The sequence below is a fragment of the Scyliorhinus torazame genome, chromosome 27 (assembly GCF_047496885.1).
Source record: "Scyliorhinus torazame isolate Kashiwa2021f chromosome 27, sScyTor2.1, whole genome shotgun sequence".
Taxonomy (NCBI): domain Eukaryota; kingdom Metazoa; phylum Chordata; class Chondrichthyes; order Carcharhiniformes; family Scyliorhinidae; genus Scyliorhinus; species Scyliorhinus torazame.
Window position 1 is genome coordinate 24,737,662 of NC_092733.1, and position 16,821 is coordinate 24,754,482.

Sequence of the window (16,821 nt, forward strand, 5' to 3'; positions counted from 1 at the left end):
AGAAAAGTTTGAGTTTAAGTTTTGAATGATTGCTTATGAGAAGATGTGCTGCTTGCTAGCGCCCTCTATGGTTAGCTGACAGCTGTATATTGAAAAAGATGTTCAGTTATGCTGGCATCATCATTGCATGAGTGTTTCCTGCTCACCCGAGCCAAGTAGGCGACTTCATGGTGTACGTGGTACATTTGTGTGAAAAGCACTATTTTTATAACACGGGCACTATTAATAGCAGTATGACTGACAACCCAGTGAGTAGAGTTTGAATACCCAGAAGGATGAAACAGTTCGGGGCCCGTGTTCTTATTTCTTCGTTTTTATTTATTTTTTCTAACTGGCCAGTCAGGAGCTCCCTGATCCCTGGTCTCAGTCATGATGGTGAATTGTGCCAAACAATTGGTCAAAAATGTCAACCCGAGCTCCTGCTCCTTATCGCCGTCCGCTGGCCCTGCTGTTAAACGTTCGCGCGCAGGGGAGGTCAGGGTACTGGTGCTCAGACACAGCGGGCCCCCCCCCCCCCTCGACTGACAAGTCAACTGTGGCACTCGGTGCCCAACCTCATGGTTGAGCAATGGTTAGTTTGGCGACCAGTGACTCCAGCCGAGCAAAGGGGTGGGGAGGTGACGCTTGGCAGGGTTTTGGGAAGGGAACGCTATTTCCAAAAAAAAACTCTTGAGGTAAACGATGCCAATGACTCACCGGCCGTGTTGCTGCTGACAGGCGGGCCTCGATTCCAGTGGTTCCAACGGCAGAAACGCTGTCGTCTCTGGCTTCAGCGGGAGGCGTAGGAGACGGACCATGGACTGAAACAACAGCACGTTGGAAATACAGTTTAGTGCCTTTATCTTAAACTTGTGGTGCTGTCCCTCCATACCAGGGACAAATATGTGGCGATTAAAATGAGGGATGATAGTGCAGGAGGCCACCCTCCACTCTGCTGGCAATGCGCCTCAGTCCTGTGTATGTCAAATCCTCCTAGTTCTCGACTAAGGCCTCCTTTCCCGAAACATAATTTTCTCAGGATGGGGGCATCGCCGGCAAGACAGGCATTCATTCCCCGCTCTTAGTTAGCTTTGAGGAGGTAGTGGTGAGCCGCCTCCTTGAATAGTTGCAGTCTGAGTGGTGATGGGGGCCCTCTCTGTGCTGCTGGGAACGGGCGCTGGGATCTTTCAGCCCCACCGTGGCAGGGTAGCCGAAAGTCCATTGGAAATTGTGTTCCCATATGCCTGTTGCTCTAGGTGATGGAGGCCCAGGCTTGGGAGGTGGCAATGAAGAAGCTTTGGCTTCCTCTAGCCTTTGTAGTTGGACAATTTAGAGCCAATTGGTGGAGGTTTTGTGCTGAAGACCCCCATTCATAGGGGCTGAGTTCACATTGACCATGACCATACTTTGTTCAACTTTGACCCTTAAGTCAAACGAAGGCTGCAAAATTTTAGAAAATCACCATCAAATCAACTACAGAACGCCATTCCCTCAATTAAGTCATAGATCACATGATACCACCTTGACCTTAAATTCAAAACAATCATTCTTACCAGTTGGAGTTTAACTCTATGGTCGTACAACTCACCACAACCATTTCTAAATAGAGCTAACTTCAAAAATACTCTACACAGCGGCAAGAAAATATGGGAACAGTCAGAACGCTGTGTCGCAAAGTTTGAACTCAACACACTGGCCGAGTGTGTCAGTCTTCCACTGAGCCAGAAAGATGAGGCGGGGGCGGCGGGGGGGGGGGGGGGGGGGGGGGGGGTGGGGGGGGGGGGGTGCTCGGGGGGGGGGGGGGGGGGCTGATGTGACACAGGGAGCAGACGGGGAAATTGAACTGTGAATGCAGTAAATCTGAAATAGAAAACGGATAAGTTAGAATGTTAAATTAGATCCGTCAGTAACTGGACAACCTTGAAATTCTGGCAGCGATGGGAGGTAGTGGTGTACTGGAATTGTCACTGGACTAGTAACCCTGAAGTAGCCCAGGGTATTGCGCTCGGGACCCGGGCTCAAATCCCACCGCGGCAGATGGTGAAATTTGAATTTAATAAAATCTGGAATTAAAAGTCGAAATAAAACCATTGTCAATTGTGGTAAGAACCCACCTGGTTCACTAACTCCTTTTAGGGAAGGAGATCTTGTGTCTTTACCTGGTCTGGCGTGCATGTGACTCCAGATCTACAGCAATGTGGTTGACGCTTAAAATGGCCGAACAAGCCACTCAGTTGAAGGCCAATTAAGGCTGGGCAACAAATGCTGGCCCAGCCAGCAACGCACACATCCCATGAATGACAAAATAACTCCTTGGGGGTACCTCACTCAACAAGACTCTTATACTGGTGACCAACTAAAGATCTTTCTTGAGCTTTTTGTATGCGATATTTACAGAATAAACGTAAGCCATACTTGTCCAGCTGATCTCTCCTGATATTTAACATCCCCGAGAGCCACCTCCGTCACCATTAGAGGTGATATTGGCATAATGGTAATGCCTACTGGACTAACAACCTCCAAGCCCAGGCTAATGCTTTTGGGGACATGGGTTCAAATCCCATTCCAGCAGCTGGTGAAATTTAAATTCAATTAATAGAAAGAAATCTGGAATTGAAATCTTGGGCGCGATTCTCCGACCCCCCCACCGGGTCGGAGAATCGCCGGGGGCCGGCGTGAATCCCGCCCCCGCCGTGTCGCGAATTCTCCGCCACCGGATATTCGGCGGGGGCGGGAATTGCGCCGCGCCGGTCGGCGGGAATCCCCCAGCGATTCTCCGGTCCGCGATGGGCCGAAGTCCCGCCGCTGTCAACCCATGCCAGCCGGAGTGGATTGAACCACCTTTGGGACGGTGGGACAAGGCGGCGCAGGCGGGCTCCGGGGTCCTGGGGGGGAGCGCGGGACGATCTGGCCCCGGGGGGTGCCCCCAGGGTGGCCAGGCCCGCGATCGGGGCCCACCGATCCGCGGGCGGGCCTGTGCTGTGGGGGCACTCTTTTCCTTCCGCCTTCGCCATGGTCTCCACTATGGCGGAGGTGGAAGAGACTCCCTCCACTGCACATGCGCAGGGATGCCGTGAGCGGCCGCTGACGCTCCCGCGCATGCGCCGCCCGGCAAAGTCATTTCCGCTCCAGCTGGCGGGGCACCAAAAGCCTTTCCCGCCAGCTGGCGGGGCGCAAATCAGTCCGGCGCAGGCCTAGCCCCTCAAGGTGAGGGCTCGGCCCCTCAAGGTGTGGAGACATGTGACTCCAGACCCCCAGCAAGCAGCTTGACTCTTAACTGCCCCCTGAAATCCTCCAATGAGCCACTCATTTCAAGGGATCGGTAACAAATGCTGCCCTCGCCAGCGAAACGCACCTTCCCATAAAAAAGCACTGCCGCTTTTACCCGATGCCAGATTTTATTTTGAAAGAGTTCAGATTTTCCATGCAAGGGTGGGATTTGGACCCCGGTTCTCTGGACTGTTAGTAACCATTAGTAGGGCCTTTGGATCATTAATCTGTCGCACTACTTTACACATAAGCACAAATCCAACTGTGTGAAGCTGACACCACTGCAGTTTTGGAAGCTACTTGATGGTCTCATTCACCCTGAATAAATACAGTCCTTTGGCTGACTGCTCTCATGGGCTTCCAGCTGTCGAGTTAGCATTCTGATTTGTAACTGTCCAATGGCAGCATTCACCTCCTGCTGCCAGGTGTGAAATATTAGCTGCCTTTGTCACTATAGGAGTCGGGGAAGGGGCATGTGCTGTCTTGTTCCCAAGAAGGGTAGGGGTGTTTGGTTCAGATGGACAGCATGGTCAGTGCAGGCTTGGAGGGCCGAAGGGCCTGTTCCTGTGCTGTAATTTTCTTTGTTCTTTGCTACACAACATAATTACCCCCCTTCCCCACCCCCTACCAATTAAACTGAACCGATTGATTGAGGTGATTAATGTATGGCGAGGGAGGGGAAACGTGATCTGCTCAGGTGTGTTCCTATTACCAGAATTAGGTGTGTTTCCATTAACAGGCTCAGGTATGCTCCCATTATCATGATCGGGTGTCATTCCAGGACAGGGTGTCTTGTCACCCTCAGACTCGGCCGTTTTCCCAATCACAGGTGCAGGTGTGTTCATGATAACAGGTATAGGTGTGCTTCCATGAAGAAGTACAAGTATGTTTCCATGAACAGGTGCAGGTGTGTTCCCAACATCAGGTACAGGTGTGTTTCCATTAACTGGTGCATGTGTGTTTCCATGAGCAGGTGCAGGTGTGTTCCCAATAACAGGTACAGGTATGTTCCTAATAACAGGTGTAGATGTGTTCCTATTTAAGGGTGCAGGTGTGTTCCCATTACCAGGTGCAGGTGTGTTCCCAATAACAGATACAGGTGTGTTCCTAATAACAGGTGTAGATGTGTTCCCATTTAAGGGTGCAGGTGTGTTCCCAATAACAGGTGCAGGTGTGCTCCTAATAACAGGTGTAGGCGTGTTCCCATTTAAGGGAGCAGGTGTGTTCCCATTACCAGGTGCAGGTGCGTTTCCAATAACAGGTGTAGATGTGTTCCCATTAACAGGTGCTTGTGTGCTTCCAATAAGAGGTGCAAGTGTGTTTCCAATAACAGGTGCAGATGTGTTTCCAATAAAATGTGCTTGTTTGTTTCCAATAATAGATGCAAGTGTGTTTCTAATAACAGGTGTAGATGTGATCCCAATAACAGGTGCAGGTGTGTTCCCATTATCAGGTACAGGTGTGTTCCCATTACCAGGTGCAGGTGTGTTCCCAATAACAGGTACAGGTGTGTTCCTAATAACAGGTATAGATGTGTTCCCATTTAAGGGTGCAGGTGTGCTCCTAATAACAGGTGTAGGCGTGTTCCCATTTAAGGGAGCAGGTGTGTTCCCATTACCAGGTGCAGGTGCGTTTCCAATAACAGGTGTAGATGTGTTCCCATTAACAGGTGCTTGTGTGCTTCCAATAACAGGTGCAAGTGTGTTTCCAATAACAGGTGTATCTGTGTTCCCATTAACAGGTGCTTGTGTGTTTCCAATAACAGGTGCAAGTGTGTTTCCAATAACAGGTGCAGGTGTGTCCCCAATAACAGGTGCAGATGTGTTTACAATAAAATGTGCTTGTTTGTTTCCAATAACAGGTGCAAGTGTGTTTCTAATAACAGGTGTAGATGTGTTCTCAATAACAGGTGCAGGTGTGTTCCCATTATCAGGTACAGGTGTGTTCCCATTAACAGGTGCAAGTGTGTTTCCAATAACAGGTGCAGGTGTGTTCCCATTAACAAGTGTAGGTATGTTTCCAATAAGAGGTGCAGCAGTGTTCCCAGTAACAAGTGTAGGTATGTTTCTAATAAGAGGTGCAGGTGTGTTCCCATTAACAAGTGTAGGTATGTTTCCAATAAGAGGTGCAGGTGTGTTCCCAGTAACAAGTGCAAGTGTGTTTTCAATAACAGGTACAGGTATGTTTCCAATAAGAGCTGTAGGTATGTTCCCATTATCAGGTGTAGGTGTGTTCCCAAAAACAGGTGTAGGTATGTTTCCAATAAGAGCTGCAGCTGTGTTCCCATTACCAGGTGCAGGTGTGTTCCTGATAACAGATGTAGGTATGTTTCCAATAAGAGCTGCAGGTGTGTTCCCATTACCAGGTGTAGGTGTGATCCCAATAACAGGTGTAGGTATGTTTCCAATAAGAGATGCAGGTGTGGTCCCATTTAAGGGTGCAGGCGTGTTCCCAATAATAGGTGCAGGTGTGTTCCTAATAACAGGTGCAGGTGTGTTCTCAATAACAGGTGCAGGTGTGTTCTCAATAACAGGTGCAGGGTTGTTCCCAATAACTAGTGTAATAGATATGTTTCCAATAAGAGGCGGTGTGTTCCCAATAACAGGTGCAGGTGTGTTTCCAATAAGAGGTACAGGCATGTTCCCATTAACAAATGCAGATGTGTTCCCATTAACAGGTGCAGTTGTGTTCCCAATAACGGCTGCCGATGTGTTCTCATTAACAGATGCCGATGTTTTTTCATTACCAGGTGTATTTCCAATAACAGGTGCAGATGTGTTCCCAATAACAGGTGCAGGTGTGATTTCATTAACAGGTGGAGGTGTGATTCCATTAACAGGTGGAGGTGTGATTCCATTAACAGGTGGGGGTGTGATTCCATTAACAGATGGAGGTGTCTTTCCATTAACAGGTGGACGTGTGATTCCGTTAACAGGTGGAGGTGTCTTTCCATTAACAGGTGGAGGTGTGATTCCATTAACAGGTGGAGGTGTGATTCCATTAACAGGTGCAGGTGTATTTCCATGAAGAGGCTCAGGTGTGATTCCATTAACAGGTGGAGGTGTCATTCCGTTAACAGGTGGAGGTGTGATTCCATTAACAGGTGGAGGTGTGATTCCGTTAACAGGTGGAGGTGTGATTCCATTAACAGGTGGAGGTGTGATTCCGTTAACAGGTGGAGGTGTGATTCCGTTAACAGGTGGAGGTGTGATTCCATTAACAGGTGGAGGTGTGATTCCGTTAACAGGTGGAGGTGTCTTTCCATTAACAGGTGGAAGTGTCTTTCCATGAAGAGGCTCAGGTGTGATTCCATGAACAGATGGAGGTGTGATTCCATTAACAGGTGGAGGTGTGATTCCGTTAACAGGTGGAGGTGTGATTCTGTTAACAGGTGGAGGTGTGATTCCGTTAACAGGTGGAGGTGTGATTCCGTTAACAGGTGGAGGTGTGATTTCATTAACAGGTGGAGATGTCTTTCCATGAAGAGGCTCAGGTGTGATTCCATTAACAGGTGGAGGCGTGTTCCCATTATCAGGTGCGTCTCGCTCTCTGATGCTTGTGTGCACGTCGGATACGATTTCTGTGGAATTTGAAAATGAAAAAGTTACAGCCCACTTCAAGATTTATACAGCGAGTTTTATCATCCTGACTAACTCAATCCTGTTGGGAAATATCAAGGTTTAAATAACATTGACGTCTTGAGACAGATCAGAAAGTCACAGCAACACCTAACTGAAACAGAAGAAGGATCTGATTGAAAATCCGATCCAATCTCTGAACATGCAGACACACTGACTAAATACAACACCCTAACTATATTAACAGGGGTATTGAGTACAAATCAAGGAGGTTATGTTTCGTAGGGCCTGTATAGGACTCAATCTCTGAAAATATAAATAATAATCCCCTTTGCATTGTAAATGGAATTATCTGGAGTGCTGCAGAATCCAGCTGCTAATCTCAAGCTACAAAACGTAGGGAGAATCAGGAGCTATTAATTAACTGAATGTCAAGTTTGGCTTTTAATTATATGAGGAAAGACTAGAATCACAGTCTCCAGCACCATAACATATATCATTCTGCACATAGTGACTGCGCCAACGCTTTGAAAGGGTTGCCAATTATTTATTTAATTTTAGTTTTTTTAATCTTTATTGTTACAAATAGGCTTACATTAACACTGCAATGAAGTTACTGTGAAAAGCCCCTAGTCGCCACATTCTGTTGCCTGTTCGGGTACACTGAGATTGAATTCAGAATGTCTAAATTACCTAATTACCTAACAAGCACGTCTTTCGGGACTTGTGGGAGTAAACCGGAGCACCCGGAGGAAACCCACGCAGACACGGGGGGAACGTGCAGACTCCGCACAGACAGTGACCCAAACCGGGAATCGAACCTGGGACCCTGGCGCCGTGGAGCAACAATGCACCATTTCGGGCAGTGCTTTCCCAATCACAGCAACTCAATGAGCAAAAATATCTCTTCCCCTATCCAGTTTGCTAATTCTATTAAATATAACTGCTCCTGCTGCTGCAAATCAGTTTCTCTCAAACCACTCGACCAAGCCCTTCATTATTTTGAGCAGCTCTTCACTCACAACGCACCCCCCACTCCCCACCACCCCCCACCACCCCCGCCTGAACCTTCTTTTGATTTCGAGAGGAAGCAACAAAACAGGGGCGTAAGGAAACAAAAGATGTATTGACATAGAACTAAGACTCTGTGTACACCGTTTCCAGAAGGGACTACCTGTGCCCAGCCCACCCGTGAGCCAGCGTTTTCATGTCCTGAAAGTTGCTCCCCTGCTGATGAGGGAGCTCCCCTCAGCGGGGAAGCTCGTACTCCATGAGACCCATGGGGAGCATAATTGGCCCGACCCTGTGGACCTTGTGTAGGTTACAACACCTTCACTGCTCAAAGGATAGGATTCCCAGCTTCCCTCGTCTCTCCCTAGAACTGAAGTCTCTCACTCTCTCTACCTTCAACCTCCTTCCCGGTAAGAATGAGGTGGTTGAGGGGGCTCCATGATTTGAAAACCCTGAGACATTGATCATAAAATTTACAGTGCAGAAGGAGGCCATTCGGCCCATCGAGCCTGCACCGATCCTCGGAAAGAGCACCCTACACCCTAACCCAGTAACCCCACCTAACCTTTTTTGGACACAAAGGGCAATTTATCATGGCCAACCCACCTAACCTGCACATCTTGGACTGTGGGAGGAAACCGGAGCACCCGGAGGAAACCCACGCAGACACGGGGAGAGCGTGCAGACTCCGCACAGACAGTGACCCAAGCCGGGAATCGAACCTGGGACCCTGGAGCTAACCACTGTGCTACCGTGCCGTCCACAAGGAAATGAGCTCCTGCATGAAATGGCTCAATGAACCCAAAGTATTGTGGTGAGGAGGATGAAAATGACGAACAGCCGGCCATACCTCGACACTGTGTTCCAGTTAAATCAAAGGAGTCAGACTCTCCTGAAGACACAAATCCCTGGTCACAGGAACAAACATAACTTCCTTCTGTGAAGCGGCAACTTGCATTGGGTCCACATAAGTCATCATTGACATCACATTCGTTAATATCTGAAATAAATGTAAAATTAAAATGGAATTTTACTTCTATAAAGTCCTACCAATTATCCACAGCACAGAAAAAGGCCATTTTCACTCTTCACGTGACACCCTTCTCTCCATTTCTTATAATTGTCCAGGTTTCTCAGAGGAACAGGCCATTCGGTCCATCTCCACCATTCAAACCAATCATGGCTGATCATTTATTTATAAGCCATCCCCCCCCCCCCCCCCCCCCCCGATATTCCCATATCCATCGATGCCGATGCCATTAGTATCCAGGAACCTATCGATCATTAACAAATCCATGCTATTTTTCTTCCTGTGGCGGTGAGCTCCAGGCCTTCGCCATTCTCTGGGTGAAGACATTTCTCCTGAATTCCCTTTTGGATTTATTCTTAGATTCGTGCCTCCTTCGTACCGGTCCCTACCGCAAAGAGAAACACCTTCGCTATGTCTACCCTATCAAGCCCTTTCAAATTAGATATAGCTCTTGGGGCTAAAGGGATCCAGGGATATGGGGGGGGGAAATGCGAGATCAGGGTATTGAACTTGATGATTAGCCATGATCGTGATGAGGGGCGGAATAGGCTCGAAGGGCCGAATGGCCTCCTCCTGCTTCTATGTTTATAAAGACCTCTATAAGCTCATTCCTGAGTCTTACCTTTTCTAAAAATGAGGAAGGAGCAGTGCTCCAAAAGCTAGTGATTCGAAACAAACTTGTTGGACTTTAACCTGGTGTTGTAAGACTTCTAACTGTGCCCACCCCAGTACAGAACATACAGTGCAGAAGGAGGCCATTCAGCCCATCAGGTCTGCACCGACCCACTTAAGCCCTCACTTCCACCCTATACCCGTAGCCCAATAACCCCGCCTAACCTTTTTTTTTGGTCACTAATGGCAATTTATCATGGCCAATCCACCTAACCTGCACATCTTTGGACTGTGGGAGGAAACCAGAGCACCCGGAGGAAACCCACGCACACACGGGGAGAACGTGCAGACAGCGACCCAAGCCGGAATCGAACCTGGGACCCTGGCGCTGTGAAGCCACAGTGCTAATCATTTGTGCTACCGTGCTCTCCATAGCGTGGCTAGAAAAAAGAGACCAAGTCTGTTCAACCTTTCTAGATGAACATAACTCTCAGTGCTGCTCTGTATTTTTCTTATAGTGTGGGGAGCAGAACTGTTGCAAGTTATTATTGAAGTCGGAACTATTACATTGAATACAGCACAATGTGGGGAGGAAGAGGAGTGCCCAAGACGCCTGGCCTTAACTTGACAAAATGTCATACCTGAAGCAGAAAAATATATTTCTCCAGCAGATTGAACCCCCTAGCTACAGAAACAGGACTGACTTCCAACTATGTTGTGGCAGCTTGCGTTTTGCAAACACAATTCATTTGCATCACACTCAATAATATCAAAAATGAAAAGAAATGGAATGCTGAAAGTTACTATCAAAGTGTAATGTATTATAAATGTAACAAATTTCCCTGGCGTGGTCAGCATTGATTGTCCAACCTTAATTCCCCTTGATAGGTTGCTGGTGAGGACCGTCTCCCTAAACCGCTGCAGTCCGCCCGCCTGTTGCGACATTCATCCGGGTAGGGGCAAGTTAATTGCGTGTGAGCATCAATCAATTAAAAAAATATATTCCTTCATGGGACTTGGGCAGGCTGTGCCAGCACGTATTGCCCATCGCTAATTGCCCTTGAGGGGGAAGTTAAGATTCAACCATGTTACTGTGGGTCTGGAGTCACATGTAGACCAGACCGGGTAAGGATGGCAGATTTCCTTCCCTAAAGGACATTAGTGAACCAGGTGGGCTTTTGTGACAATCGGCAATGGTTTCAAATGGTTGAATTCAAATTTCACTATCTGCAGTGGTGGGAGTTGAACCTGGGTCCCTGGAGCATTACTCTAGGTCCCTGGTTAACGAGTCCAGTGACATTACTTCTACGCCACCACCTCCCCAATTTGGGGCCTTTACATTTCAAGAAGGGAGACCTATGTTTACATGGCACCGTGTAATTCTTTTCCCAAAATGTACCACGTGATCTTTTAATTCACCAGGCAGAACCTCAGTTTAATGTTTCATCCAGAGGGTAGCACCTCCGACACTTCAGCACTCCCTCAGCGCTGCGTTAGAGGGCCAGACCAGATTATGAGCTCAAGTAGCTCTGGAGTAGGGCTTGAAGCCATGACCTTCTAAAATACAGGCAAAGGAACCACGTAAAGAACCATCAACCAGTTATCAACTTTATCTTTGATGGGACAGAACATGCTCTGTGTGGTAGCTAATAGTGTTGCACTATTTAAAGTGTTGGTGACCTGTATGTGTTCCACGGATCCAGAGCGCCCAACACAACAGGACCTTCTATCAAAAAGTCGGCAGCAGATCGCTGAATGGGGCTGCCCCATGGCAATAACACGGCCTTAATGGCTTGAGGGTGGTACTTCCGCCCCTCAGGGACAATGTGATTGGCTGGAGCTGAGTAGTCCGAGCGGCGCCAGAACGTTGCTGGGACTACAATCGTGGAGAAACATCCATCAAGTCCAGACGGAACAATCAGCCCAAGGGTTCCGGCTGGGGAGTGATCAGGGTACCGTCTTGCAGGGACACTGCTGTGCACCCCATCCCCCCACCCCCCACCCGTCAGAATATCCATCTTGCCCTTGACAAATCCTGTGGTGGACGGGGCAGGAAGATTTAGGCCTCCAACTCCAGCCTCTTGATCATCCTTGATTTTAACCACTCGACCATGGGAGGCCGTGCCTTCATCGGTTAAGACCCAGGCCTCTGTAATTCCCTCCCTAAACCTCCACCCTCTCCACCTCTCTATCTCTCTCCTCTTTAAGATTGCCTTTTTATGACGAGGTTCTGGTCACCTGGCCAATTGGGATGATATCACCACCTCAATGGTGCTAGACAAATTGGTTTTGTTCTTAGATTACATCTAGGATGATACTCCAATCCAGGGGTTCCGGCCTTCAGGGGAGACATTGAATCAACGTGCCAGTTGCCCTCCCGCAGGGCTAAAGAGGGAATGAAGATGATTTGCAGCGGGAACGCCAAGCCCCCAGAAACGTGATGTGCAGCAAGGCACCTTAAAAGGAGCCGCCGAGCCTGAAAGAAGGCCAGAGCTGCAGTTTTTGAGGCGAATGAGGCTCACCAATGTAGGAGCAACATTGGAGTGAGAGAGGCCTCCATTAACTCCGGTTAGAGACATCGGGACCATTACCACTGCCATCACGAACCTACTGCCCATAAAGCAGTCTACATATTAGCATACATGGGCACAAATGGGGTGATTTTCTCTCTCCCACCCCAATCACCAAGAATCAAGGCTGGGGCTGGGACTCAGAGATAGGCCTCACCACCCATTAACCTCCAATTTTCTAAAGACCAGCCCTGCAGTTGGCTATTATGCATTGTGAACTATAAACCCGATGGGATCCATGGACGTTTATTGCTTTGGTTCAATCTGCAATGCAACTTCACGTCTTTCCTGAATACTTTCCCATCTAGAACAAAGAACAAAGAAAAGAACAAAGAAAATTACAGCACAGGAACAGGCCCTTCGGCCCTCCCAGCCTGCGCCGATCCAGATCCTTTATCTAAACCTGTCGCCTATTTTCCAAGGATCTACTTCCCTCTGTTCCCACCCCCCCCCCGTTCATATATTTGTCTAGATGCATCTTAAATGATGCTATCGTGCCCGCCTCTACCACCTCCGCTGGCAAAGCATTCCAGGCACCCACCACCCTCTGCGTAAAAAGCTTTCTACGCACATCTCCCTTAAACTTTCCCCCTCTCACCTTGAAATCGTGACCCCTTGTGCATTGTAGACCTCTACTAATACACCCCCACTCTTGGAAAAAGCTTGTTGCTATCCACCCTGTCCATACCTCTCGTAATTTTGTAGACCTCAATCAGGTCCCCCCTCAACCTCCGTCTTTCCAACGAAAACAAGCCTAGATTCGTCAAACATGATTTTTCCTTCATAAATCCATGCTGACTCTGTCCGTTCCAGCCACTGCTTTCTAAGTACTCTGTTATAAAATCTCTGATTATGGATTCTAGAATTTTCCCCACTACCTACGTCAGGCTTACTGGTCTAGAATTCCCTGTTTTCTCTCGACCTCCTTTTTTAAAATAGTGGAATTACATTAGCTACCCTCCAATGTGTAGAAACTGATCCAGAGCCTACAGAATCCTGGAAGTTGACCACCAATGCATCCACTATTTCTACTTCCTGAAGTACTCTGGGATGTAGATTATCAGGACTTGTGGATTTATCAGCCTTCAATCCCATCAATTTCCCCAACACCATTTCTCTACTAATACTTATTTCCTTCAGCTCCTCCCTCTCCCTAAACCCTGTGTTCCCCAACATTTCTGGTATCTTATTTGTGTCCTCATTTGTGAAGACAGAACCAAAGTATGTATTTAGTTAGTCAGCCATTTATTTGTTCCCCGTTATAAATTCTCCTGTTTCTGACTATAAGGGACCTACATTTGTCTTCAGCAATCTTTTTCTCTTCATATACCAGTAGAAACCTTCACAGTCAATTTTTATGTTCCCCACAAGCTTACATTCGTACTCAAGAACAAAGAACAAAGAAAAGTACAGCACAGGAACAGGCCCTTCGGCCCCCCAAGCCCGTGCCGACCATGCTGCCGGACTAAACTACAATCTTCTACACTTCCTGGGTCCATATCCCTCTATTCCCATCCTATTCATGTATTTGTCAGATGCCCCTTAAATGTCACTATTGTCCCTGCTTCCACCACCTCCCCCGGCAGCGAATTCCAGGCACCCACTACCCTCTGTGTAAAAAACGTGCCTCGTACATGTACTCTAAATCTTGCCCCGCGCACCTTAAACCTATGCCCCCTAGTAATTGACCCCTATACCCTGGGGAAAAGCCTCTGACTATCCACTCTGTCTATGCCCCTCATCATTTTGTAGACCTCTATCAGGTCGCCCCTCAACCTCCGTCGTTCCAGTGAGAACAAACCGAGTTTATTCAACCGTTCCTCATAGCTAATGCCCTCCATACCAGGCAACATCCTGGTAAATCTCTTCTGCACCCTCTCTAAAGCCTCCACATCCTTCTGGTAGTGTGGCGACCAGAATTGAACACTATACTCCAAGTGTGGCCTAACTAAGGTTCTATACAGCTGCAACATGACTTGCCAATTCTTATACTCAATGCCCCGGCCAATGAAGGCAAGCATGCTTTATGCCTTCTTGACTATCTTCTCCACCTGTGTTGCCCCTTTCAGTGACCTGTGGACCTGTGCACCTAGATCTCTCTGACTTTCAATACTCTTGAGGGTTCTACCATTCACTGTATATTCCCTACCTGCATTAGACCTTCCAAAATGCATTACCTCACATTTGTCCGGATTAAACTCCATCTGCCATCTCTCCGCCCAAGTCTCCAACAATCTAAATCCTGCTGTATCCTCTGACAGTCCTCATCGCTATCCGCAATTCCACCAACCTTTGTGTCGTCTGCAAACTTACTAATCAGACCAGTTACATTTTCCTCCAAATCATTTATATATACTACAAACAGCAAAGGTCCCAGCACTGATCCCTGCGGAACACCACTAGTCACAGCCCTCCAATTAGAAAAGCATCGTTCCATTGCTACTCTCTGCCTTCTATGACCTAGCCAGTTCTGTATCCAACTTGCCAGCTCACCCCTGATCCCGTGTGACTTCACCTTTTGTACTAGTCTACCATGAGGGACCTTGTCAAAGGCCTTACTGAAGTCCATATAGACAACATCCACTGCCCTACCTGCATCAATCATCTTTGTGACCTCTTCGAAAAACTCTATCAAGTTAGTGAGACACAACCTCCCCTTCACAAAACCATGCTGCCTCTCACTAATACGTCCATTTGCTTCCAAATTGTAGTAGATCCTGTCTCGAAGAATTCTCTCCAGTAATTTCCCTACCACTGACGTAAGGCTCACCGGCCTGTAGTTCCCTCGATTATCCTTGCTACCCTTCTTAAACAGAGGAACAGCATTGGCTATTCTCCAGTCCTCCGGGACATCACCTGAAGACAGTGAGGATCCAAAGATTTCTGTCAAGACCTCAGCAACTTCCTCTCTAGCCTCCTTCAGTATTCTGGGGTTGATCCCATCAGGCCCTGGGGACTTATCTACCTTAATATTTTTCAAGACGCCCAACACCTCGTCTTTTTGGATCTCAATGTGACCCAGGCTATCTACACACTGTTCTCCAGACTCAACATCCACCAATTCCTTCTCTTTGGTGAATACTAATGCAAAGTATTCATTTAGTACCTTGCCCATTTCCTCTGGCTCCACACATAGATTCCCTTCCGTGGGCCAACCTTTTCCCTGGCTACCCTCTTGTTTTTTATGTACGTGTAAAAAGCCTTGGGATTTTCCATAACCCTATTTGCCAATGACCTTTCGTGACCCCCTTCTAGTCCTCATGACTCCTTGCTTAAGTTCCTTCCTACTTTCCTTGTATTCCACACAGGCTTCGTCTGTTCCCAGCCTTTTAGCCCTGACAAATGCCTCCTTTTTCTTTTTGACGAGGCCTACAATATCTCTCGTTATCCAAGGTTCCCAAAAATTGCCTTGTTTATCCTTCTTCCTCACAGGAATTCCTTTCAACTGGCACTTGAAAGCCTCCCACATGTTAGATGTTGATTTGCCCTCAAATATCCGCCCCCAATCTAGGTTCTTCAGTTTCCGCCTAATATTGTTATAATTAGCCTTCCCCCAATTTAGCACATTTACCCTAGGACCACTCTTATTCTTGTCCACCAGCACTTTAAAACTTACTGAATTGTGGTCACTGTTCCCGAAATGCTCCCCTACTGAAACTTTTACCACCTGGCCGGGCTCATTCCCCAATACCAGGTCCAGTACAGCCCCTTCCCTAGTTGGACTGTCTACATATTGTTTTAAGAAGCCCTCTTGGATGCTCCTTACAAACTCTGCTCCGTCTAAGCCCCTGGCACTAAGTGAGTCCCAGTCAATATTGGGGAAGTTGAAGTCTCTCATCACAACAACCCTGTTGTTTTTACTATTTTCCACAATCTGTCTACCTATCTGCTCCTCTATCTCCCGCTGGCTGTTGGGAGGGCTGTAGTAAACCCCCAACATTGTGACTGCACCCTTCTTATTCCTGATCTCTACCCATATAGCCTCACTGCCTTCTGAGGTGTCCTCCCGTAGTACAGCTGTGATATTCTCCCTAACCAGTAGCGCAACTCCACCACCCCTTTTACATCCCCCTCTATCCCGCCTGAAACATCTAAATCCTGGAATGTTTAGCTGCCAATCCTGCCCTTCCCTCAACCAGGTCTCTGTAATGGCAACAACATCATAGTTCCAAGTACTAATCCAAGCTCTAAGTTCATCTGCCTTACCTGTAATACTTCTTGCATTAAAACATATGCACTTCAGGCCACCAGACCCGCTGTGTTCAGCAACTTCTCCCTGTCTGCTCTGCCTCAGAGCCATACTGGCCCTATTCCCTAGTTCTCCCTCAATGCTCTCACCTTCTGACCTATTGCTCCCGTGCCCACCCCCCTGCCATACTAGTTTAAACCCTCCCGTGTGACACTAGCAAACCTCGCGGCCAGGATATTTATGCCTCTCCAGTTTAGATGCAACCCGTTCTTATATAGGTCACACCTGCCCCGGAAGAGCTCCCAGTGGTCCAGATAATGGAAACCCTCCCTCCTACACCAGCTGTTTAGCCACGTGTTTAGCTGCTCTATCTTCCTACTTCTAGCCTCACTGGCACGTGGCACAGGGAGTAATCCTGAGATTACAACCCTAGAGGTCCTGTCTTTTAACTTTCTGCCTAGCTCCCTGAACTCCTGCTGCAGGACCTCATGCCGCTTCCTGCCTATGTCGTTAGTACCAATATGTACAACGACCTCTGCCTATTTGCCCTCCCCCTTCAGGATGCCCTCTACCCGTTCAGAG

The 16,821-nt window shown here is 47.9% G+C and overlaps 1 protein-coding gene across 1 annotated transcript in view; it reads right to left on the reverse strand.

The window, feature by feature from the left end:
• Positions 1-16,821, reverse strand: part of LOC140403313 (adhesion G protein-coupled receptor E3-like) — a 69,164-nt gene that overhangs the window by 39,879 nt on the left and 12,464 nt on the right. The window contains exons 3-5 of the mRNA XM_072491157.1: positions 8,689-8,838; positions 5,996-6,829; positions 697-800 (exon numbers count right to left, since the gene is read on the reverse strand). Of these exons, the coding sequence (XP_072347258.1) occupies positions 697-800; positions 5,996-6,829; positions 8,689-8,838 (1,088 nt within the window). The remainder of the gene's footprint in view (positions 1-696; positions 801-5,995; positions 6,830-8,688; positions 8,839-16,821) is intronic.